The sequence below is a fragment of the Giraffa tippelskirchi genome, chromosome 5, assembly GCF_054371585.1.
Source record: "Giraffa tippelskirchi isolate mGirTip1 chromosome 5, T2T-mGirTip1v1.2.pri, whole genome shotgun sequence".
NCBI classification, from domain to species: domain Eukaryota; kingdom Metazoa; phylum Chordata; class Mammalia; order Artiodactyla; family Giraffidae; genus Giraffa; species Giraffa tippelskirchi.
In genome coordinates this window covers 169,971,596-169,998,431 of record NC_137279.1, presented here as the reverse complement: position 1 = coordinate 169,998,431, position 26,836 = coordinate 169,971,596, and the positions used below count along the sequence as shown (strand labels likewise).

The 26,836-nt window shown below is 35.4% G+C and overlaps 1 protein-coding gene across 3 annotated transcripts in view; it reads right to left on the bottom strand.

The window, feature by feature from the left end:
* The window catches only part of FAF1 (Fas associated factor 1), a 483,348-nt gene that overhangs the window by 211,504 nt on the left and 245,008 nt on the right, over positions 1-26,836 (bottom strand). For all 3 annotated transcript variants that reach the window (XM_081485543.1, XM_081485544.1, XM_081485542.1), the window contains one exon: positions 8,147-8,233. In XM_081485543.1, the coding sequence (XP_081341669.1) occupies positions 8,147-8,233 (87 nt within the window). The remainder of the gene's footprint in view (positions 1-8,146; positions 8,234-26,836) is intronic.

Sequence of the window (26,836 nt, the reverse complement as noted above, 5' to 3'; positions counted from 1 at the left end):
TAGAAAGAAAATAAACCTGATTCTCAGTTTATAAAGTCATTATATCATACCAATTCATCATTTAGTTGTTTATTGTCACAGATGTCAACTTGGTGGAGCTCTGAACAACTCAGATGAGTGAATGTATAAAACACTATGTTAAAAAAAAACCCACTACACTTTATCCTGCAGTGCAAACAAAAATAAGGAAGACAGTTCTTACTCCCAATTTTTAGAATTTACGTAAGTGAGGAACACAGGATACAAATTAAAACGTAGTTTAGACTTGTTTAATTAACGTAAGGGGTATTTGGTTCCTTTTTCTGGGGAGGCATTTTTTCACCACACCATCTGCTAGAGAAATTAGCTGTTTCCTCTTCTATGATTTTATGTTTTGCATTTACATAAACTTCAATCGTCACTGTTTATATATCTGTCTCACACTATACTTTGCAAACCCTGAGGAATAGGACTTCATCCTTGTAACTTTAAGGTCCAGTTTGTTTACTGGTGTAAAAGAGTTTTTTTCACGAAATGAATGAATAGATATATGGATGAAAAAAACAGTAATAGCCAAATGACTGAAGCAACTTAGCAGCAGCAGCAGCAGTACAGACTACTTCAATCTTCAAAATTAAATAAAGAAGTAACTATATTTGTAACTACTGGCTTAGTTTTTACAAAACTCTAGTAGGAGTATTATCTGTGTTTATGGTTATAGAGACTGAGACTCAAAGAGGTTAATCAAGTTATTTGCAGTTACTCAGATAAGTAATGGAGCCAGGTGGGAGGGAATGAAGGATGAAAAAAACAAAAATAAGGAAAAATAAAATAATTTAAATAGAAAAACAAATAGAAACTAATTTCTAAGATGGTTGGAGACGGTAGCATGGGATACAGGCAAAGTTTCTAAAGGAAAAGTTTTGAAGAAAATAAATAATTGTTGCAGATATTCTGGGTAGAAGGAATAGTATGATTAACTACAGGAGTAGAGAACCAAGTGTATCAGAAGAACAGCAAAATGGATATTTAGCTAAAGTGGAGATATATGTGGTATCGTATTCAATCACTTATTCAAGAAACAAATAAATTGCTCAATAAAGAGCAATTTCTCTAGGCTTGTAAGGGAAAATAAACCCAGAAGGGAAGTTTCACACTGAAGAATGAAGGTTGTGAATGACAGCATAAAAATCTGTACAACCCAGTATGTCAACACATACTGGGGTGCCATTGAAGATAAATAAGTAAGGCTGATAGTGTGGTAGGTATGTGGTAATAGGGAGAGTCTGTACTGGGACAGCAGCTGCTATACAGTGGAGTGTGGGGATCCAGTATAAGGGGAATGTTTACAATTTGACACCTGCCAAAAACAAACCATCAGGAAGAAGTTACAGGAGAAAATGGCCTCCATCAGAAGGATGAAAGTAGATGGCATTCCCTCATTCACAAATTCTTTTTAATAATAATAAAAAAAGGAATGTCATGTGTGTGACTTTTGTTTTATTGTTATTTCACAGAAAAGCCACCAGGTTTATTTTGTTTATAAATGATTTCATTTTCAATGTGAAAATATTTAATATTTAATAAGTAGTTTTCTGATTCCTAACATATACCTAAAGACCTCTGGTCCTAGAATTCTTAATTTCTCAAATTCTGATTTAACATTGCTCAGCCAGTGATGAAACTACAGATGATTACTATTAAGGAAAAAAGAGGAGGGGAGCACAACAGTAAGTATTAAAAACTGAAGGATTTTTCTTTCTTTGTATAACTATTACTAAAACCTGGAGTTTTAAAAACTACATATATTCAAATTGTCTGCATTATGATAAGGTGCCTTGACATAATTCATAGAGTTAAAATCATTTCTACTCTCTGGAAACCAAGAGTGTCCCTGTTAAAGTGTAAAATGAGATTTTGCCTACTTGCAACTCCTTGTTCTCACAGCTGAACTGTCACAGCATGAAAACATTCCCCTACTGGTGAAGCTTTAGATACCTATTTCCCTGGTGAAAGAGCGCAAAAGGAACTAAAAGAGTTATTGACAATTCATACAGTATCCCATGTCCCATTAGAGTACAACTATAAGCAAAGAAAATATTTTAACTCTTAAGGGAGATGGGGCAACAATGCTTTAAATGAGTGTTAACTTCACTGAGTAGCGTTGGAAATGTCAAAAGACTGTAGTCTATCACATTTGTAAGAGACTCAAGATTATACAAGAATCTAATTGTAAGAAGTCTCTTTCTTTGTCCTGTTTGTTAAGTCAAAGGTTAATGAGAAGTACATTGAAGAAAACACCTTCTGTGTTACTGCAAAGTATTTCTCATGGAACATAAAAATGTAAACCAAGATATATTTTAATATAGTTCTTCACGAGTATCCTTCAAAAAATAGCTTTACTGAGATATAATTTACATGCCATAAAATTTATTTTTTGAAATGTTTAATTCTACGATTTTTAGTAAATTTACAGAGTTGTACAGTCTTCATCACAATCTAATTTTAGAACATTTCCATCATCCCAAACTATTAGTTTCTTGATCTAAGATATTTCCATTAATTCACAGAAGCCACTGGTATCTAAAACTATTACATATTCAAAGCCACAAAAATTTCTGCAACTGAGCAGGAAAAGTATAAACTAATCTCACCTTTAATGACCTTTATAACCAATCCTCTACTCTGGCATTGGGAAGAAAATGTTCAGGTGCTTTCTCTGAAAGTTAAACCATCCTAAATATTCAGTTATGGCACACTGTCTTGGAAAGAAATTAATTATATTTTTGTTGGTAACACATTTCAGGCTGTTTACACAGCTGACATTTCTCAGCTGCACCCAATTCATGCCCTAAGCTGTGAGGACGATCTTATTTTGTAGCAGATGCCTCCACTTGAGTGACTTAAATAAGTATAAAAACACCATCTCCTGCAACAATATAGATTACAGGCACCAGCTTTATGAGTTTTTTATACTCCTAATGAAAGAAAGGTTGCATGACATTTCTTTGGCTAGGATCTCCTTAAAAGACTACAATTATAAGCATTTTTTGCCAAGACTCAAGCACTGGAGCTAGTGGATCTGCTGTGGCACGGATTAAAAGCAGCCTGGCCTTAAACATCTTTGTTGTATCAAATCACGCAGATCAAGGCAACATCCTGCCAATGTGGCAACATATGCTCTAGGGAGGTACAGGCAGACATCACTTCACGGGTTCTGGGACAAGGTGCAAATATGAAAAATGAGGAAAATAGAATCAGACTTCTTAATGGAGATTCCCTGTTTACTGGGATTTCTAGTACCAGGTAGAAGCACAGATGGGAAAAGAATGGTCCAGTGGTAAAAGGCGGTAAAAATCTGCCTACCAAAGCGGGGGATCCAGGGCAGGCAACTAAGCCCATGCTCCACAACTACTGAGCCCACACACTTTAGAGGCCATGCTCTGCAACAATGAGAAACCGGAGCACTGCAACTAGAGAGTGGCCCCTGCTCATCACAACTAGAGAAAGCCAGTGTGTAGCAACGAAGACCCAGCATAGCAAAAAATAATACAAATAAGTAAATTTAAAATATATTAAGTATTATGTTACAGAGGAATATATTGCATTTCACTGATTTGCTTATCACTCTTGCAACTTGCTCTGATAAGCCCATTTCAGCTTGGTATTCATAAAGATGGGGCCCACGAGCAACCGACTTTTCCAACCCTATTAAGTACCACATTTCTGGACTTTCTTATCTTAAACTAGACAATTATTTTTGTTTTAAACTTACAGAAATTTTCAAATGTATACAAAACTTGAGAGTATAGTATAAAAAAATCATATATACACATTAACTATCTTCAACAATGATCAGTTTGGATTTATGAATATCCCCTCTCACTCTTCCAACACAAGAGGTTATTTTGAAGCAAATCTCAGGTACTATTTCATTTATGTAAACCAGTCAATTCTTGCCTGTGATCACTCTCTGAGTTATGTTAACATTGTTACAATACTGACTCTCGGAATCCCTTAGAAGAAATGGAGTAGCCATCACAGTCAAAAAGAGAATCTGAAATGCAGTACTTGGATGCAATCTCAAAAACGACAGAATGATCTCTGTTCATTTCCAAGGCAAACCATTCAATATCACAGTAACCCAAGCCTATGCCCCAACCAGTAACGCTGAAGAAGCTGAAGTTGAACAGTTCTATGAAGACCTACAAGACCTTTTAGAACTAACACCCAAAAAGGATGTGCTTTTCATTACAGGGGACTGGAATGCAAAAGTAAGAAGTCAAGAAACACTTGGAGTAACAGGCAAATTTGGCCTCGGAGTACAGAATGAAGCAGGGCAAAGGCTAACAGAGTTTGGCCAAGAGAACGCACTGGTCATAGCAAACACTCTTTTCCAATAAGACAAGAGAAGATGCTAAACATGGACATCAACAGATGGTCAACACCGAAATCAGACTGATTATATTCTTTACAGCCAAAGATGGAGAAGCTCTACAAAACAAGTCAGCAAAGGACTGGGAGCTGACTGTGGCTCAGATCATGAACTCCTTATTGCCAAATTCAGACTTAAATTGAAGAAAGTAGGGAAAACCAATAGACCATTCAGGTATGACCTAAATCAAATATCTATGATTATACAGTGGAAGTGAGAAATAGATTAAGGGACTAGATCTGACAGAGTGCCTGATGAACTATGGACGGAGGTTCGTGACATTGTACAGGAGACAGGGATCAAGACCATCCCCATGGAAAAGCAATGCAAAAAAGCAAAGTGGCTGTCTGAGGAGGCCTTAAAAATAGCTGTGAAAAGAAGAGAAGTGAAAAGCAAAGGAGAAAAGGAAAGATATTCCATTTGAATGCAGAGTTCCAGAGAACAGCAAGGAGAGATAAGAAAGCCTTCCTCAGAGATCAGTGCAAAGAAATAGAGGATAACAAAAGAATGGAAAAGACTAGAGATCTCTTCAAGAAAATTAGAGATACCAAGGGAACATTTCATGCAAAGATGGGCTTGATAAAGGACAGAAATGGTAGGGACCTAAGAGAAGCAGAAGATATTAAGAAGAAGTGGCAAGAATACACAGAAGAACTGTACAAGAAAGATCTTCACGACCCAGATAATCACGATGGTGTGATCACTCACCTAGAGCCAGACATCCTGGAATGTGAAGTCAAGTGGGCCTTAGAAAGCATCACTACAAACAAAGCTAGTAGAGGTGATGGAATTCCAGTTGAGCTATTTCAAATCCTGAAAGATGATGCTGTGAAAGTGCTGCACTCAATATGTCAGCAAATTTGGAAAACTCAGCAGTGGCCACAGGACTGGAAACGGTCAGTTTTCATTCCAATCCCAAAGGAAGGCAATGCCAAAGAATTGCCTCAAACGACCGCACAATTGCACTCATCTCACACGCTAGTAGAGTAATGATCAAAATTCTCCAAGCCAGGCTTCAGCAATACGTGAACCGTGAACTTCCAGATGTTCAAGCTGGTTTTAGAAAAGGCAGAGGAACCAGAGATCAAATTGCCAATATCCGCTCGATCATCAATAAGGCAAGAGAGTTCCAGAAAAACATCTATTTCTGCTTTATTGACTATGCCAAAGCCTTTGACTGTGTGGATCATAATAAACTGTGTTAAATTCTGAAAGAGATGGGCATACCAGACCACCTGACCTGCCTTTTGAGAAACCTGTATGCAGGTCAGGAAGCAACAGTCAGAACTGGACATGGAACAACAGACTGGTTCCAAATAGGAAAAGGAGTACATGAAGGCTGTATATTGTCACCCTGCTTATTTAACTTATGCAGAGTACATCATGAGAAACGCTGGGCTGGAGGAAGCACAAACTGGAATTAAGACTGCCAGGAGAAATATCAATAACCTCAGAAATGCAGATGACACCACCCTTATGGCAGAAAGTCAAGAGGAACTAAAAGCCTCTTTATGAAAGTGAAAGAGGAGAGTGAAAAAGTTGGCGTAAAGCTCAACATTCAGAAAACTAAGATCATGGCATCTGGTCCCATCATTTCATGGGAAATGGATGGGGAAACAGTGGAAACAGTATCAGACTTTATTTTTTTGGGCTCCAAAATCACTGCAGATGGTGATTGCAGCCATGAAATTAAAAGACACTTGCTCCTTGGAAGGAAAGTTATGACCAATCTAGACAGCATATTAAGATGCAGAGACATTACTTGGTTAACAAAGGTTCATCTAGTCAAGGCTATGGTCTTTCCAGTAGTCATGTATGGATATGAGAGTTGGACTGTGAAGAAAGCGCAGTGCCCAAGAATTGATGGTTTTGAACTGTGGTGTTGGAGAAGACTCTTGAGAGTCCCTTGGACTGCAAGGAGATCCAACCAGTTCATCCTAAAGGAGATCAGTCCTGGGTGTTCACTGGAAGGACTGATGTTGAAGCTGAAACTGCAATACTTTGGCCACCTCATGCGAAGAGTTGACTCACTGGAAAAGACTCTGATGCTGGGAAGGATTGGGGGCAGGAGGAGAAGGGGACGACAGAGGATGAGATGGCTGGATGGCATCACCAACTCGATGGCTATGAGTTTGGGTAAACTCCGGGAGTTGGTGATGGACAGGGAGGCCTGGCATGCTGCAATTCATGGGGTCGCAAAGAGTTGGACACGACTGAGCAACGGAACTGAACTGAACTGAATGAATAGAGTATTTGTATTATTGCTAATTCTCATTACAATGCTTTAAATAAGTGAGGTATCTGAAACTCAGTGACACTGCTCCATCTTAATAATTTTCTTCTATTAATGTTATAAATTGTAGCAGGTTATTAGACAATGCTAAGAACATTTCTGGTTTCTTCATATCTTCTCAGGTAAACAAAAAGCTATCATTTATATACTTAGTTTCTTAATTTTATAAAAATAAATGTATCATATTTTCCATCAAATTTCTCAGCCTAACTGGAGAAAAACATATTAAAAGCAACAACCACATTCTTACCACTTAGCTGTGGACAACCATCAATAATTATAATGACACACTATAATGTCAATGTCAAAATTAACAGGTTTTAAACAAGTGTAGGTGCCTATATGTAAATAATTTTTTTCTGAAGGGTTCACTTTAAAAACAAGTTTTTCTATTTTCTGGTTATTTTTGAAGTTTCATAATCCACAAAGCATTTTCCAAAGGCACAATGTTTAGATTGTGGAATAATTAGACTCAAGTGGCATCTACATAAACAAATTGTTTAAAAATGTTACTGTCTTCCACAAAGAATTCCTTTTGACTAAAATATATGATGGTGGTGCTAAGAGAGAAATGGTAATTATTATCATGACAAAATGTAATATTATTCTGACAAATGTAATATTTAGAATATAAGATAACATAATTAAACTCCTGGCCATAATCATTATTTGGACATTTATTGTTGTAAGATGTTTACAAAATCTTAGCCTCTTTTTAGCCCTATTTATTTTAAAAATAAGGCTCACTTCAAAATTCTTGAAAGATTCTATTTTTTCCTTAAAAAAACTGGTTAGAACAATCAAGATTGTGGATAAAAGTAGCCAAATGGCCTCCTCAATGATAAAATTTACTCTCTTAGAAAAGAATAATCACTGGAAACAAGATAGAGATAGGAAAGGTTTCAAAATTTACAACAGGAAATTATTATCAGTAGATGTAAGAATAATTAAAAATTACAGACTAGGTCTTTTCTTTCAGTTTTTTATGGCAGTGAAAATTATGAGTGTGTTTAAGAATAGAGTGCTATTAACTATAAAAATTAACTTTTTAAAGTATAGGTCTAACTATGGCAAATGCAGTTATAAAATTAAATAAAGTGATTAAATTGATTTTGAAGTATCTGTAATTTAGGAAAAAAAATTTTGTGTTTGAGACATTTCATTAGAAATATCTGAATATTTGTATTTTTTCTCATCAAGGAAAAACTTAAGTCAAATCAAGCAGCATAAAGTTCCTGATACTGATACTGTAACATTATCAAGAGAATGCTGATATATTTGGCTTATGACACTCGTTCTGCAAGTGAACGTATATGATTTATAAAAATTATTTCCATGGATTCAAAGCATTTGATTTCTGCTTAATATCACTGCCAATTAGGCTGAAAGTGGAAAAAGAGATAGGAGGATATAAAACTGACAATTCAACTGTCATTTACCGAGTCATCTGTGGCAGAAGTTGGCCAGCCCTCCCATAACTGATGGCGAACAGGGATACTCGTGAGGTCATATACATTTCTCTTTACCTATAAAAAGAAATAAAACAATTAAAATAGGGTTTCCACATGACTTACTATAGTTGCTACTCAATTTATGGGATATACTGTGTTTCCTCTGTTTTCTTCTAGATTTAAAATGAGAATTTGAGACTAGGAAAACACAAATCATAAAAAATTTTATTAAAAAAACTAAACCAAATTTAAAAGCAGATTCTCAATGAAGGTTAAATGAAGTAAGAGTTCAAGCCATATTCTCCTACCTCACCCTGCTGATTATTTTTATAATCCTGGACAGCTTCAAGTTTCTTTTCAGTCAAAAAAGGGTAGTAGTTTCTTTCCCATCAGGGTGAAAGGAAAAACCTGGAGTTTCCTTCATTGTTTTACAAACATATCAAGGATACAATAACTTAATAATAAAGCTGCACAGGGTATATTTTTTTGAAATCACCCCAAATTAGAAACTATTTAAAGAAAATATTTATTAACTGAGGGCTTTCCATTAATATATCACTTAGGCCCTTTCCCCAAAGAAAATATAGTACTGATAGTTATTTTAAATAAGATAAAAGCTGAAAAACTATTTCTTTCAACATTTAATATTATACTTTGAAACTACTTATTTACTTATAGCCATACCACACAGCTTGTGGGATCTTCTCCACCAGGGATCGAACCTGCATCCACAGCAATGAAACCATGGAGTCTCAACCACTAGACCACTAGGGAATTCCCAATACTTTTTAACTTGAAAGGCGAGGACACAAGGAATTATCAGAATGAAGTGCTGGAAGGTTAAACTCTTATTCAGTAATTATCAGATCCTTTTTTAGCTTTTTTCTCTAAACAGGTTACAAAAATTCTCTTTCATTCCATATTTCCAAATAAATGATCAAATCCTAAGAATGAATAGACCATCCATCTTAGCTAACTCTTCATGTAAGTTCCGGAATTAACATACTGTTAACAGTGAAACTAATTTAGAAATGTTGCACATAATACATTCTATAATATGATTTCCATGTGGAAAAGAAGCAGTGTTCATTCATGTTTTTAAAATGCAGAAGCCTGAAGTATCACATTGTCCAATTACAGCATTTCTGTATCACATTACTGTTTATTATACATAAGCATATCTAAGTTACACTTCCAGTGAAATGGAGAAATATATTCACTGGGGAAAGAAAGAAACAAAACAAAACCTGGAACTCAATCTATTTTTATCTCTAATGTACACCTGTGAAAAAAAGACTTAGTAAATGAGAACTGTGGAGCTTGGGGGCATGGCTTGATCCCCACTCAATTCAAACAAACAGCTTTTTTCCCCCAAGATTCTTAGCAATGGCCAGTCTACCAGGCAGTATTTTGTTTATGGTCAGTCATATCAAGTTTGGAAATTTTCGTTAGTCATTATAACCCAACAATTTAACCAAATGCAACTGGACTAACCTCTTACCACCTGCACTAGCTAAGACTATTCTGTCATGCTTAAACATTAGTGCTCTTAAGAGGAAAGGTATTCCATAAAGCCAAAGTATTATTACTATTATTAATAAAAGAAAGGGAGAGGACAGAAAATGGGAGTATGAGGAAACTTTAAGCCACAAGGCAAAAAATTCCTTTCTTAAAGTTAGTTTTAATTATGTTGTCTAGAGACACCAAGGGTCAGCAGTTATTCTTGAAGGTGGAGGGGAAGGCAGGGCAAATATTTACATCTGTTGGGAAGGTGGCAAGGCTACCTCTGCATTGGAGAATATACACAAATACTATGAGTTGAATATACAAACGAATAACTCTGGAGTGGAATTCTTTAAATTCCATCTTAATTCCAAAACATAACAATACGGTATTATGAAATAAACAGTATTTTTCTTCTTTCATTAACTCATCTGTAACTGCACTGAATGAATAACATTCCTTTGCTATTCTAAGCCTGAAAAGCATGTTCTGGCTATAGTGCTATGTTGGTATAAAGCACAACGCCAGACTGATGTGCTGAACAAAAGTGATCAAAGTTAGAGTAATGTTAGCCATTGCACAAGTATTTGGCTTCATTGTTCTCCCCAGAATGACATCTGTTAAGCAACTTGTCATAGAATAAACTGGTTAATGCAGAAAGAACTTGGCTGAGAGGGTACAACATAAAGTATATTAGGCTAATGTTTGACTGTTTCAATGGAAAAGCTAAATTCACAGTGTTTCTGAAATTAAGCCAAAAGAATCTTGTGTTAAACCATAATCACTAAACAATATACCTGAAAACAAATTAGTTTTTCAAAAATAATTTCATGTTTATCAGTGCTGAAACCATAGGCAGATTTTACCAGTATATGGAAGAAAGACAAGTGATAAGACAGCAAAGGTACAAAATGAGTGATGGTTTTATTAATAGAGATGAAAAAATTCCATTGTCTTTATTGATGACTTTAATTAAATTTTCAGTGACAATCCTGCAGGAAAGAAAAAATCAGAAATATATACAAAGTAAAAATTATTCTTTTAAAAAATTAGTATTCTAGGAAAGCTGAAGGACAAAATATACCTAATTATAAAATGATGTAGATGGATTTAAGGTCATCATGAATCAAATACAGGACACAGAGTTTTCTCAGAGAAAGAAGGATGAAGGAATGGAGGGAGGAGAGAGGAAAGACTAAAGGCAAGGGGAGAAGTGAGGGGCGGGAGAGGGGGGAAGGTTCGGAGATTGATTTATCTGAGAGATTTAAGAGCTCTTGAGAGAGGCAGAAAGAACACATACACAGGCTAAAGTTGCTGTAGCTGGCATGCTCAGCTGCCATTACTGTGCTACTTCTGATGGAGTTTCATCTTTAGAGATTTGTGCTAAATTCCAGTTAAGGACAAGTGGCACTTCACAGGGTAACATTTCCTAAGGGCCCTTTTGTCTTACATACTTTCTTTGATCAGCATTGGCTCAAGATCATTCTGAATCTTCATAATCTTTTTCAATTCTTGTTATGCATTAAGCTCTAAATCTATGAGATTTTAGGCTGCTAAACTATGTAAATGTTTCAATTAGTTCTGAAAAAACTTAATGTAAGCTTTGATTACCAGCTGAACATAAAAATTATGTTACAAACTACACTGTATTTGGATCAAAGGTTCTAGATTGACAACAGATTTTCCAGATTTTCTAAAACAGTTTCATTTCTCCGCCTTCAGTTGTTTGTGACTAAGAAAAACATATTTGAATCACATTACCCTGAAATAGTACAGAATTAATGCAGTACTGATTCATTTCCTTATTATTTGCTTTTCACTGTTAATAAACATCTATTTATATATAATAAATTATGTAAGCAATGATCTCCACTTCAAACTTCATATTTCCTCACTGTGGAAACTTCAATGATACACACAGCACTGGGAAAAAGATTACTTTATTACAACCTGCTCAATAAAAAATTATATAAGACATTCATCTCCCACAAAGCTTTGAGTTCCATACATTTTTAAACAATTTTATACGTTGGTTAAATTTTATCAGAATTTCTTAGAAAATAATTCTTAGAAAGTTCCTCTTCTAAAGATTAGATTCTGAGCTTGAGGTTTTAGATTAGTCTTAAATGAGCTGTTTGCAGCTATTCAAACTGAAAAATATAAAAACTGGTAGACAACTTTGTCAGCTATATTTTATAGCAAAATGTTGTGAACTATACATTGGATACACTACTGAAAAATATTTTAGGGAATTTTAAATTTCATTCAGGTGTTACTCAAGTGAAAGAAGATTCTGATAATGTTATACAAGTCACAAAATTTGAGTTACTGTGGCATAATAAGAGACAGAAAACTAGATTTCTAGTCCTAATTCTACCCAGCTGTTACTGTGGTGCAAACTGGTAGAAACTGAGACCTAGTTTATTCAATATTAGAAGAGAACAAAATGAGCTCATTGCTAACTTTCTAAGCTCTAAAATTCTTTGATTTTTTTGAAAATACTGGAGTTTATCCTAGGTAGAGGAAAAGAAGAGCCAAGTATATTTAAGATATGCAAGTAAAGAGGGAAAGTTTAAAACCATTAAGGCTAGAAAATGAAAGAAAAATAGTAAAGAGTTAATAAATACATCAAAAAGGAAAACTGTAAATAATTTCAGTTAAGAAATCCAGACATATAATAAACATTTTAAGTGAATTTTTTTCTTGAATAAAGAGAAGTCTTAGTTTCTGCTTTTAATTATACTAAAAAGTCTTTTAGTTTTTTCTTAAAAAGAAAAGACTCAATAATATTTTTCCCCCAAGAGATCTGATTTAAAAGTAAAGCTTACTGGTTTACTTACATACTGGTGTCCCAAATAATTATTTCTTTTTTTTATTTTTTTTTTATTTTTTTAATAAATTTATTTATTTTAGTTGGGGGCTAATTACTTTACAATATTGTAATAGTTTTTGCCATACATTGACATGAATCAGCCATGGGTTTACATGTGTTCCTCTTCCTGGACCCCCCACCCACCTCCCTCCCCATCCCATCCCTCTGGGTCATCCCGTTGCCCCGGCCCTGAGCCCTTGTCTCATGCATCGAACAAATAATTATTTCAACAACCAAACAGGCTAAGTGTTGCCAGAATACTAAAAGCATAGTGATACAACTGTAAAGTTCTATTAATTTATTTCAACATTTAAAAAATTTTGAAATCTGGCCTATGAATTTTCACATATCAAATAGTTTAAAGTAGCAAAAAGAAACAGATACAAAATACTGAATTGCCATGGGCTTAGGACAGTTATCAGTTTGTTAGCACTTTAGTTTCTAGATTTTCTGAATTAAGAATACCTTTACAAATTACAGCCCTTACAAAAAAGCTGAAACTACATACATTTATCTCATTCTCTTATCAATCTTAGAAGAGAAAGGCCTTTGGGAATATTAGAACCTAAGCTTATTCAAATGTTAAAAGTATCAAAATCTGAACTGCAAGTAATTCACACCATCAAATGATGTTCCAGTTGAGTTTGCTAAATAATAACTGCACCAAACAAATAAGTATCTGTGTGTGATTAAAATAAGACACACAGACTAGGCTTAGTTCCAGTTTCTTAGCAATCACTGGTGCTCAGAAAGGCTTATAATAGGAAACCAGTCACTTCTGATCCAGACTGGGTTTTGAACATATACTTCATATCTAAGGACTTTTCTTTCTCTTTTTTTTAACATACTGTACACTCGATGCAGTTGCACATGGATCTGTTTTACTATGATGCAAGTTAAAATCCTCCTAAAAATACTTCTTGAACAAAAACACTTGAAACCGGATGGTGCAAGGGGAATGAGAAGGTGGCATCAGTAATCAAATGTTAATTAGCAAGCTTTTTTCCCCCTCTTCCCTCAGGGCTGGCCTGTGCTGGAGAATTCAAATCAGAAATCAATGCTCCAAGTGTTTAACTATTACTTCTTCTCATTAACCATTTAAGAGACTCAGCAATTCTTTCCTCATAAAAAAAGTAACTCAAGACATTTCTTTTTCGCAAATACCATCTTTCCAGAAAACAATGAAGATGTTGTTTGAAGAAAACTATAAAATTGGTGGCTTTCAATCAGGCTTTGGACTGCATTCTGTTCTATTAAAACATTTTTTTTGGCTGTAACTGAATTCTTCATTCCAACAACTGTAACTAAGTTTTGCTTTGCAACATACTTAAAAAACTTATTTCACCTCTTACTTGTCTGTAAAGAAATCTGACAACTGGCATCGTAAGCAATTACTGGGAATGATGACAATAAAACTAATCAAATATGGAAACTAGTTTGAATGCATATAATTAGATGGGATTTTATCCAGCCTGATAAACTATCATGGATAAGATTTAACACTTTCAACATGGTTATACTCATAATATCCTATTCTTAAAGTTTGGTGTGGGTGAAAATGATACAAAAATTGCAGTGGGAGATCATAAAGTAAATGAACTTATGGTCATAAAGTTATTAAAATTAATTCATATATATATATATATATATATACATATATATATATATATATTTTAGTGTTCTTGCCTGGAGAATTCCATGGATAGAGGAGCCTGATGGGCTATAGTCCATGCAGTCGCAAAGAGTCGGACACAACTAAGTGACTCACATATATATATACATAAATATCTTTAGTTAAAGGGTAAGCCTGGATTTTAAAAAAACAGAACTTGTAAAGAGTGAAGAAAATGTTTATAAATGACCAAGGTTAAGTATGTTTCACAAATAGAAAAGATGCTAAATTTTAAGTCTTTTGGCGGGGGGGGGGGTTTAGAGAAATTGTGAAGTTATAGAAGTTGAAATTATAAACAACACCACCACCACAAAGGGGAACAATTATTTTTCTGCATTTGTGACTCTCAACGTGTGGTGCCTGATATTAATACAAATAGTATTAGTATCCCCTGGAAACTACTGGAAATGAAAATTCAGGGAATCCACCCAAGGCCTAGTACACTGGAAATGCTAGGATCCTACAGTATATGTTCTAACAAGCACTCTAGGTAACTCTTACCAAAATTTGAGAGTTACAGGCTCTTCTAGATGGCCATGCCTTTCTAACTTACTGATTCTAGAGTTCTTTGAACTTCTGCCTGAGGTACTAGTCCTTTTGAGAATGAACATTATTAATAATGATTTGTTATAGAAATGCTAGAAATGCTATCATTTTTACGATGATAAAGTAATTACTTTTAGTCTAAGAAAGTAATGAGAGATGGTACTACATCACTACAGACTCCACAGCACTGAAATAATTGATAAATAGTAATCTTCATCACTGAAAATCTGTGTTAATCTTCAGTTCTTCAGCCTTAAGCTTAAGTGTTATTGCTTTTTGGCTATAATATTTATTTGGGCATTGCAATAAAACTGCAAATACACAATAAATGATCTATTGGTCATACTAAATAAACTCAGAAGGCACCTGTACCTGTCAGTTGAACTGAGGACATGCCCCTGAACACCAGAGAACCGTTTGAAGCAAAGGAAAGACTAAACAGTTTCTGGTTTGTTTTTTTGGTCTCTCTCATAGGCAAGCTGAAATAAGACCCACAGGAAAAACAGTGGGAGGTTAACCTCATATCAGTCAGTAAAGACCTTATCCTAGAAGGTAGTATTTCCTCTCTGTACTTTATGGAAACAGTGAAAGAGCAAAATCTTTCCAACAATGGCCTAATAGATACCAGAGAGGTGAATGTTTTTTATTGTCTTCAATGAATAAAACATTAGTCACTCATTAAATGCTCTTAAAATTTCTCCTTTTAAAATGAAGCAAATTAATTTAAAAATTCTTCCATGAAGAAAAACACTAAGTAAAAAGTCAATCTTAGAAGTAATGGAGTAATCATAAGAACATTTTAAGGAGTCCTACTTTAATCTTAAAATGTTTTCATAAAGTTCAATTTTATGTACAACTTTAAAAATTGGACACATAAACCAAGAAACACTTGTATATCAGGAACACTTTGATTTTTAAGTCTGAACTTTAGTAGACAAACCATTTGCTAAGTCAGAAGCACTATACGAGTTAATGTTTAAGGACATAATCATACATGTAAGCCAAATATTTAACTACAAAGATATTCACTGCGGTCTGTTTATTATTACACACACACATACACACAATTGGCACAAATTTAATATCTGATAATAAGATAGTTAAATAAATAAATACCATGCAGCCATTAAAATGATGATGTAGAACTAGGGAGTGCAGCCTATAGGTCAAATTCCGCCTGCTGTTTGTTTCTGTAAATGAAATTGTATTGGAACACCACTACCTCCATTTGTTTACATACTGTCTGTGGATGCTATTGGCACTACCATGAGGGCAGACTTAGTAGATGCAACCGAGATCACAGGCCCTGCAATGCCTGAAATATTTATTATCTAGCCCTTTGTAGAAAAAGTTTACTGACCCTACCTAGAAGAATATTTAATAACATATAAAGTTGTTACATATTAAAGAAAAACCAAGTCACAAAATTATGCCTATTTCTGTTTATTAAGCTATACACACACATATACAAAAGTGAAAAGTGAAAGTGTTAGTTGCTCACTCGGACTCTTTGCAACCCCATTAACTGTAGCCCCCCAGGCTCCTCTGTCCATGGAATTCTCCAGGCAAGAATACTGGAGTGGGTTGCCATTTCCTTCTCCAGGGGATCTTCTCTCACCAAGTATCACACCCGTATCTTCTGTATTGGCAGGAAGATTCTTTACTGCTAAGCCACCAGGGAAGCTCACCTGACACATGATTGTAACGTGTAAGAATTTTCCGTTAAGACCATTTACACTTACTCTGAATGGTGAGCATTATACAGTAACAAAAGTGATCAACCAAGGTTACTCTCTCTCATAACTGAGCCTTTTCATACCTGTTGTGCTGTAACAGGCAACGAAGAGCAGTTACAGGCTGTCAATTTTGTACTCTAAGTGCTGCAGAGGAAGGACAACTACAAGATCTGTGACTTATTGTTTCAGTGACTGAATGCTGCCTTCACAGTAAGAGGGCAGTTCCTGGTGTCACACACAGCTGGGAAAGAAATAGCAAGATAAAACATATTCAAGGAAAATAAGTCAAGGTAAAAGAAGAAGATGTGATGGTTGGCAAAGACTTCCTTGTATAAACTTTTGCTGAATGCCTTCTGAGTTTCTACCCAACACTAATGTTAAGAGTTTTGTCTAGAATATAAATATAGGAAGACTGATGCTTCTACTCTGTCTATATACAGTAGGTAAATCAATTATGTCCTATCTTGTTATTCCAGTTTTTCCTTCTCTCAACAACTGGGCACTGTTGCCAATTCCTCTTCTGTGCTTTGGATCTGGACAAGTGAAACTCGGATCAGATATTTATTTGCAACCTCATTAAGTTCTAAAATGAAATTGTATCCATAGGGAAGACGATATAGGGCAATGCTATTAATCTATTCTGCCAATTTATTTTTCATAGAACTATATTTTCTTTTAAATTTTACACACAGAAAGATTAAACTACTTGCCTTGCAAATGTCATTCACTTAGTTAATGCCTAAGTCAGGATGATAATGCAAATTTAGAAATATCTTTTTAATCTATTTCTTGTTAAGCAATTTTTTTTTTCCCCTTTAAAGAACCAATGTCTCTATAGAAACTTCAAAATTTTTCAGATGCTGGCAATCTTACTGTTTTGGTGAAGACTCATCTTTATATTTTGATAAAGACTGTGTGTATCCTCCCCCACTCTGGTAGCACCAACAATGATGCTTAGACATAATGTTTATGTTTGCTTTGCTGCTTTCTGTTGCCTATCCAGGACTTTGCCTTTCTCTGAGATGCTGAAAAAAGTGGTGGGAACTATCAGCAATGGAACCTCAGTCTATAATCAGATCTCTTATAATTTTATCTTTTCTTGTTAACAAAAAAATTCAAAAAACAAAGACAACAAAGGGACTTAGTGTTGGGGTCTGCCATGAATACTAAAGTGCCTGGGGGTGTGGCTCATCAAGGGAAAATAAACCATTCAAGTCACCCACATCAAGGAGAAAGTTTGGGAACAACTAGGCCAGTGTTTGCATTTGGGGCCCTGGAGTCAGGAGACTTACATTTCCCTTCCCTCTGCTTAACTAAGGTACCAGAGACAACCTATTTAACCTCTCCTTTTGGAAATATTAAGCAATCACCAAAGAACAGCTCTGTGAAATATTTTAAAATGTGTCTACTCACGTTTTCTTGCTATTTGCCAAGATCAGCTTAATGTTGGCATTACTTTCTCTGAGAGAAATGTGGGTGGAAGGGCACGAAGTGTATCTTAAGAAAAGTAACTGCCTTGGCCAAGAGCAAAGTTACAATAAGAGCATAGCCACCAAAATCACAAACCTAGTTAATTTTAGATGAATGAAGAAGAGTTAGAAACTGGTTCCAAATAACAATTTAATTAAACCTTTCAAAGTGAATTGACATCATGAATGAAAATCTAATACAGTACAATAAACTTTAAAGACTGATGATGCCAATGCTCAGACGCTCCATACAACTGGCTTTTAATTAAGGCAGTTAAAACCGCACCCCAACGATTTCACTGTTAGGACTGACCCTGAAATGTAAATGTAATTATTTTATAAAAAATAAAACAGGGATACCTTAGCATCATCTCTTAATGTATTAAGATCAGAAAATCTTTAATCACATGATTTATTAAATAAACACGCATTCTAAACAAACAGCCTGAAGTCTCCTGTTTAAAAAAAAATTTACTCCTATTTATTCATTAACAAAGCTATTGCTTAGCTCATCCCTGCCATAACCTACTCTATTCAAAACCATATGGGAAAGGACATTAAAAAACCGCCACAAACCATGGACTTCTGGTATTAGTGCTACACATTGCATACCCCTATTCATTATTCTACCTCCCTTGTTTAATCTATCATTAAGATTCAGTGACCCTACACTAAATTTAAAGCAGATCCTTCCTTCCTCCCATGCCTAAATTCACATACTTTTCTAGTTGGGGATGCCCTCAAGTATTAACAACTCAACGGGGTTTCTCTAATCTCAGCTCTGAACTATGTCATGCTATAGAACCAAGAAATTGCTGTTTTACATCTCTAACTATGAAGACTTCCATAAAAAAGGACCATATAATTTACTTAATAAGATAAAGGGAGAAAAATCACCATTTAATAAGTATTTTTCTTCATTGTTTATAGTAGAAAAGGCACATGGAGACATTATTATACACTGTGTTGTCTTAAAAGTGAATAATACTTCAACTGTATTCATCACAGAATTTAGAGTTTTAAATAATGAGGAAAATGTCAGGTATTGACTATCTTAATAAATGGAAAAAGCATATTGTTTTAAATATATAGTTGACAAAATAATCATTTTTGGGGCAAAGAGATTTCAAGAAATTAAGCGAGATAGTATTTCTAGGACATATTCAATTTCATTTTCAAATTACAAACAAAATATCTAACATACAATGTGGCAAAATAAGGGATAAGGATTTGTGTATATGATAGCCTACCAGCTGCTAACAGAACTTTCTGTGATGACAGAAATGTTCTGTGTCTGTCCTATCCAATAGGGTGGCCACTAGCCCCATGTGGCTACTGAGCACTTAAAACACACCTAGTGTGACTAAGAAAAATGACTTCAAATTTCATTTCACTTTAATTAATTTAAATTTCCATATGTGGCTAGTAGCTACCCTATTGGACAGTGGATTAAGAATGTAGAGAATATAGACCCACACAAAAATACACCATTGATATTTCTATATATAGGGCTTCCCTGGTGGCTCAGTGGCAAAGAATCCATCTGCCAATGCAGGAGACGTGGGTTTGATTCCTGGGTCGGGAAGATTCCCTGGAGAAGGAAATGGCAATTCACTTCAGTATTCTTGCCTGGGGAATCCCACAGACAGAGGAGCCTGGCGGGCTACAGTCTACGGGGTCACAAAAGAGTCAACACAACTTAGCGACTAAACAACAACAACATACTTTATATACAATGTATACTATATATTTAAACATGCTTTAACACATTATTTCCTTACAGTCTTTTAGGCATAAAGGTAGAAACATTGTGCTAAACTAATTTTTCATTTATTCTTTTATTATTTTTAATAGGAACTATATCCATTAGTACCACAAAACTGAAAAGAGTAATGATAGAATACATGTAATCATAACTTGAAAAAAAGAGCAATAATAAAATACATAATAATTAAATATCAGAGACAGTAAAAATACTCTGTGGTTAAAGAAATAAGTTTATAACTCACATAACTGCCACATTATATTGGTCTAATTATTCATCAATTCATGCATTCATTTACAAAATGGTTACCAGGGAACAACTACAATGATGTAGATGTTACTAAAATAATTCATGTTAATTGTGCACCTGGCAGTTTTTTTTATTTAAGTGAGTGATGATTCAAACTTAATCATTCTTTTGGGAGGAATTCATAGGAGCAGAGCGGGAAAGATAGGTGTAATGGATGCCATAAGAGTACCAGTCTCACACTCTGTCTCTTATTGACTCAGTAAGTTCTTACCAGCATCTATCACTTAAGTCATTACAACACAGCAAAGAAAGTGGTGGACAGACAAGATGAAGACTTGCATACTCCCTTAAGGAACCAAATCTGGTTGGGAAGAAAATGTGTAAATAATTATGTATAACACAAATACACTTGTTACAGGATTTTTATTTTAAAGGTAGGATTTTTATTTTAAAAGTGAATAACATATGACTGAAAAATTACAGATGGGACTGAGAGTTAAGATATACACATAAAATTCTTGCCTCCTTACAAAAAGCACTTCATTCCTTATATTAAGTGCTAAAAATTAGGGTGTCAGTAAAAAATATTTTAAAAGAAATACATAATCTACTACTAACAAAGTGCTAGGAGAATCTCTCACTGGACTTATAAGCAATAGATAAACATGCTCTAGTTTAACAAGTACATTCACTGAGTGCTAATAATTCATGAGCTACCCAGTCAACAAATATTTATTGAGTGTCTACTAAGAGGAAGGCACTATTTTGTAGTGGTTACTGAGAAAACAAAGTCTCTGCCTTCATGGAGCTTACACTCATTCTATATAGTAGGTGTATGGTGAAGGGAGTGGTGAGAAAGGAGAGAGAAAGAAATGTGAATATATAAACAAGATAATTTCAGAATTAGGTAAGTTCTATGAAGAACGATATTAGACTCCTTCCAGTCATTCTCTATTTCTTGGATGGGTTGAATCCTGAATGAGAAGGTACAAATCCCAGAAACAATGTTCCAGGCAGAGAAAACATGAAATGCAAAGGTTCTGTGAGATGTTTTACATATATGTATATATTCTCTAACTCTTACTATCAACTTCAATGCAGCTTTTATTTATTTTCTTTACAGAAAATGCAACTGAGGTTAATAACTCTTCAAGTAAGAAGCAGAAGCAAAACTCAAAAGGAAAATTATGGGATGCTGAGGAACTTTCTCTTTTTTAACTATTTATGATATTTTCCTCCAAAACTAAAACTAGAAAAGTTTTCCAGTACATCATTACTCCACCCCATTCCTTACCAAAGAAATGTTACCCACACTTTTCACTTACTTGGCTAAACTTTCCTTCACAGGTTTGAGACATGCATCAGTTCAACTAAACATAAATCCCAAATTACTGTCAGGTATAAATTAACAAAGTTTATTACACTAATACTAATTCAAAGGGATATTTCAAAGTTCTGATCAAAGATTCCTTGTCTTCAAACACAGTAGGGTGTTGTTTGTATGTTTTGCTTAAGTGGAAAAGATATTGCCATGCATTCCAAAATAAATGGCAAGTGCATTTGATCATATTTTATTTTTTGTCATGTTTCACTGTACTACACCAGTGGTGAATAAATTTGAGGATGTCTAGTTTTGAAAATGTGGCAGTCTAGTAATCACATCCAATGAAAGCCAGTTATTTCAGAGCATCATTCTCTGACCATCTCCAACATTACCATTACTTCCTCATGCTGTATATTGAAAAATGTGATGGGAATAGTTGTTGTTAAAGCACAGCTAGATCCTCATCATTTGGGCATTTTAAAGTAGATCGAGTAAACCATCTATACTTGTTTATGCTTAAGGTTCTTTCAATCATTCATTCATTCAACAAACATTTGTTGAGCGCTTTCTAAGTTACAGACAGGCTTCCCTGATGGCTCAGACAGTAAAGAATCTGTTCGCAATGTAGGATATCTGGGTTCGAACCCTGGGTTGGGAAGATTGCCCTGGAAAAGGAAATGGCAACCCACTCCAGTATTCTTGCCTGGAAAAGCCCATGGACAGAGGAGCCTGGCAGGCTACAGTCCATAGGGTCACAAAGACTCAGACATGACTGAGCAACTAACAAAGTTACAAACTCTCTGTCATTAGAGCAGCTTTCTCAAACACAAGTATCTAGAAAAGCAGACAAAAGATGAGTGAAATGTGACGGGCAAAGGGCATTCAGCTTTAGTTCTGAGGAAGCAATACTCAGGTGTTGAGGACTATGGCAAACCAGACAGCATGCCTCTTGAAGGAGGCAGCTCTACTCCAGAACAATTCATTACTGCCACGGAAACTCTGGCATTCAGTATTGCTGAATTTTCTGATTCTTTGAGACAAGCCAGAAGCCAGGAGGAGAAGGCAATGGCACCCCACTCCAGGACTCTTGCCTGGAAAATCCCATGGACGGAGGACCCTGGTAGGCTGCAGTCCATGGGGTCGCTAAGAGTCAGACACGACTGAGCGACTTCACTTTCACTTTTCACTTTCATACATTGGAGAAGGAAATGGCAACCCACTCCAGTATTCTTGCCTGGAGAATCCCAGGGACGGCGGACACTGGTGGGCTGCTGTCTATGGGGTCGCACAGAGTCGGACATGACTGAAGCGACTTAGCAGCAGTAGCAGTAGCAGAAGCCAGGAATCCTGTAATGTTTTGCTTTATCTTAAAATGTGAAGCTTTTAAACTTTCAAATGTTGGCAACCAGTTCAAATTTAAAACACTCTGGGACAAAAACGGGACAAAACAGTGTTGTATTTAGTAGCTGGAAGTTGCAAACTGCAGGAGAGACATGAAGATAGAGGTGATACTCTCGCCTTTAAGAAAGTCACAGCCCAATGAATATCTGTCACACTCAGAAACAAATACTCATGGTACAATGTGAGAATTATAATGGTAAAGATATCAATGAAGTATTAGGAGGGTAGAGAAGAGACAACTATAACAGCTGCAACTATCATTTATTGAGTGCCACGGCACTGATTACCCAGTTTGCATGTGTTACTACGTTTCATGCTCACATCAACCCTGTGTATACAGAAATGACTTTATTAAAGTGGCAAACCTAGATTTGAACTCTATTGTTTCCAACTGTAAATATCTGTTTTTGTCCTACCGTATTAAACTGGTACCCACTGCTCTAAATAAAAGTCTTAGTTTCTAAAGATCAACCACATGAACATGTGAAAATGAAACAAACTACTTTTTCACCCATTCTACCTCATTTCAGAAAAAAAGAGAAATCTTTTTTCTTTTCAAATTAATAATCACACTGGAAGATACTTATAAAATGCATTCTTTAAGATGTAATTTTTAGACTTTCACATTTGAGTTGTAATATATTTGCATCATTAAGTTTTATTGAAAATGCTGAGATTCAAGTGTTTGAAGAATTACATGTACTCAATATGCAATAATATTTATGAATTTAATTAATTTATTTAGCAGATATTCAAATAGTACTTACAGGCACTAATCTAAGCACTTTGTAAATGTTAACCATTTTCATGATTTTTCTTTTATACACCATTTTACTGAAGTATGATTAAAATATTAAATGCTATACATATTTAATATCTACAACTTGATGAATTAAATCTGTGAAACTATCACCAGAATTTATGCCATAAATCCATCCATCACCTCCAAAAGTTTCCTCCCACCCTCTTTATTTATTATCATTACAATTACCAATATTTTCTGATAAAAACACTTAACATAAGATACACCCTCTTAGCAAAATTTAAGTATATAATATAGTACTGTTAACTACAAACACTGTGTTTTACTGTAGATCTCTAGGATTTATATATTTTGTATAACTAAAACTTTGTATCCTTTCACTAATACCTTCCAATTTCCTTCTTCCTCCAACATTTAGCAACCACCATTCTATTTTATGCTTCTATAAATCTGATTATCTTAGATTCCTCATATAAGTAGTATATTGGAGAATTTGTCCTGTGTCTATTACATCTAGGCACACTGTCCTCCAGATTCATCCATGTTGCTGCAAATGACAGCATTTTCTTCTTTGTTAAGGATGAATAATATTCCATTGTATTTATAATTTATCTTTATTTATTATTTATTTTTAATAATTTATAAATAAATTATTTGTTTATTCATCTAGAGATAAGGCATCTGAGGCACAGAGATGATATGCAACTTAACCGAAATCGTGTAACAGTAAGTTCCAGAGGCAGTATTCTGGTCCAGGCAGTCTGGCTCAATGATCCATACTTTTAACCACTATGCTCTTCTGCCACTCTACATTTTATTCCAGTAATGATATATTGAAAAGGGCACTAAATTAAACACTACAACATATACTTGGTCTAAAGCAAAATTAACAATGTGACTCAAGGGTGGCAATGTCACTGTAGTTTAACCACTACTATACACATTAATTAATCACCACTAATTCAATAAATACTAAAATAACCTGACTTGGAAAATCCTATAATATCATTAAGATAATGATACAGAAAAATGTTTACTTTTTGAGTAATTAAGGAAATACATATTAAAACAAACACCACTCACACCTTTCAATTCAGTTCAGTTCAGTCGCTCAGTCATGCCCAACTCTGTGACCCCATGACCACATGCAGTATGCCAGGCTTCCCTGTCCATTACCAACTCCTTTGTTGTGATCCACACAGTCTAAGGCTTTAGCATAGTCAATAAAGCAGAAGTAGATCTTTTCTGGAACTCTCTTGCTTTTCCTATGATCCAAAAGATGTTGGCAATTTGATCTCTGGTTCCTCTGCCTTTTCTAAATCTAGCTTGAACATCTGGAAGGTCTCGGTTCACATACTGTAAAGTCTCCCTTGAAGGATTTTGAGCATTACTTTTCTAGCCTGTGAGATGAATGCAATTGTGTGGTAGTTTGAACATTCTTTGGCATTGCCTTTCTTTGGAACTGGAATGAAAACTGACCTTTTCCAGTGCTGTGGCCACTGCTGAGTTTTCCAAATTTCCTGGCATATTGAGTGCAGCACTTTCACAGCATCATCTTTTAGGATTTGAAATAGCTCAACTGGAATTCCAACACTTCCACTAGCTTTGTTCATAGTGATACTTCCTGAGGCCCACTTGACTTCACATTCCAGAATGTCTGGCTCTAGATGAGTGATGACACCATTGTGGTTATCTGGGTCATGAAGCATCTTTTTTGTATGATTCTTCTGTGTATTCTTGCCACCTCTTCTTAGTATTTTCTGCTTCTGTTAGGTCCATACCGTTTCGGTCCTTCATTGAACCCATCTTTGCATGAAATGTTCCCTTGGTATCTCTAATTTTCTTGAAGAAATCTCTAGTCTTTCCTATTTTATTGTTTTCCTCTATTTCTTTGCATTGATCACTGAGGAAGGCTTTCTTTTCTCTCTTTGCTATTCTTTGGAACTCTGCATTCAGATGGGTATATCTTTCCTCTCCTCCTTTTCCTTTACCTTCTCTCCTTTTCTCAGCTGTTTGTAAGGCCTCCTCAGACAACCATTTTGCCTTTTTGTATATCTTCTTGTTGGGAATGGTCTTGATCCCTGCCTCCTGTACAATGTTACAAATCTCTGTCCATAGTGCTTCAGGCACTCTATCAGATCTAATCCCTTGAATCTATTTGTCACTTCCACTGTATAATCGTAAGATATTTGATTTACGTCATACCTGAATGGTCTAGTGGTTTTCCCTACTTTCTTCATTTTAAGTCTGAATTTTGCAATAAGAGGTCATGATCTGAGCTACAGTCAGCTCCTGGTCTTATTTTTGCTGACTCTATAGAGCTTCTCCATCTTTGGCTGCAAAGAATACAATCAATCTGATTTTGGTATTGACCATCTGGTGATGTCCACGTGTAAAGTCTTCTCTTGTGTTGTTGGAAGAGGATGTTTGCTATGACCAGTGAGTTCTCTTGGCAAAACTCTAATAGCCTTTGACCTGGTTCATTCTGTACTCCAAGGCCATCTTTGCCTGTTTCTTCAGGTATTTCTTGACTTCCTACTTTTGCATTCCAGTCCCGTATAATGAAAAGGACATCTCTTTTGGGTGTTAGTTCTAGAAGGTCTTGTAGGTTTTCATAGAACCGTTTCCTATTTGGAACCAGTCTGTTGTTCCATGTCCAGTTCTAACTGTTGCTTCCTGACCTGCATACAGATTTCTCAAGAGGCAGGTCAGGTGGTCTGGTATGCCCATCTCTTTCAGAATTTTCCACAGTTTATTGTGATCCACACAGTCAAAGGCTTTGGCGGAGACAATAAAGCAGAAATGGATATTTTTCTGGAACGCTCTTGCTTTTTCGATGACCCAGTGGATGTTGGCAATTTGATCACTGGTTCCTCCCCTTTTCTAAAACCAGCTTGAACACCTGGAAGTTCTTGGTTCACGTATTGTTAAAGCCTGGCTTGGAGAATTTTGAGCACCACTTTGCTAGTGTGTGAGATGAGTGCAATTGTGCAGTAGTTTGAACATTCTTTGGCACTGCCTTTCATTGGAATTGGAATGAAAACTGACCTTTTCCTGTCCTGTGGCCACTGCTGAGTTTTCCAAATTTGCTGGCATACCGAGTGCAGCACTTTCACAGCATCATCTTTTAGGATTTGAAATAGCTCTATTGGAATTCCATCACTTCCACTAGCTTTGTTCATAGTGATGCTTCCTTAGGCCCACTTGACTTCGCATTCCTGGATGTCTGACTCTAGGTGAGTGATCACACCATCACGAAGATCTGGGTCATGAAGAACAATATAGTTCTTCTGTGTATTCCTGCCACCTCTTCTTAATATCTTCTGCTTCTGTTAGGTCCAATCAATTTCTGTCAGTTATTGAACCCATCTTTGCATG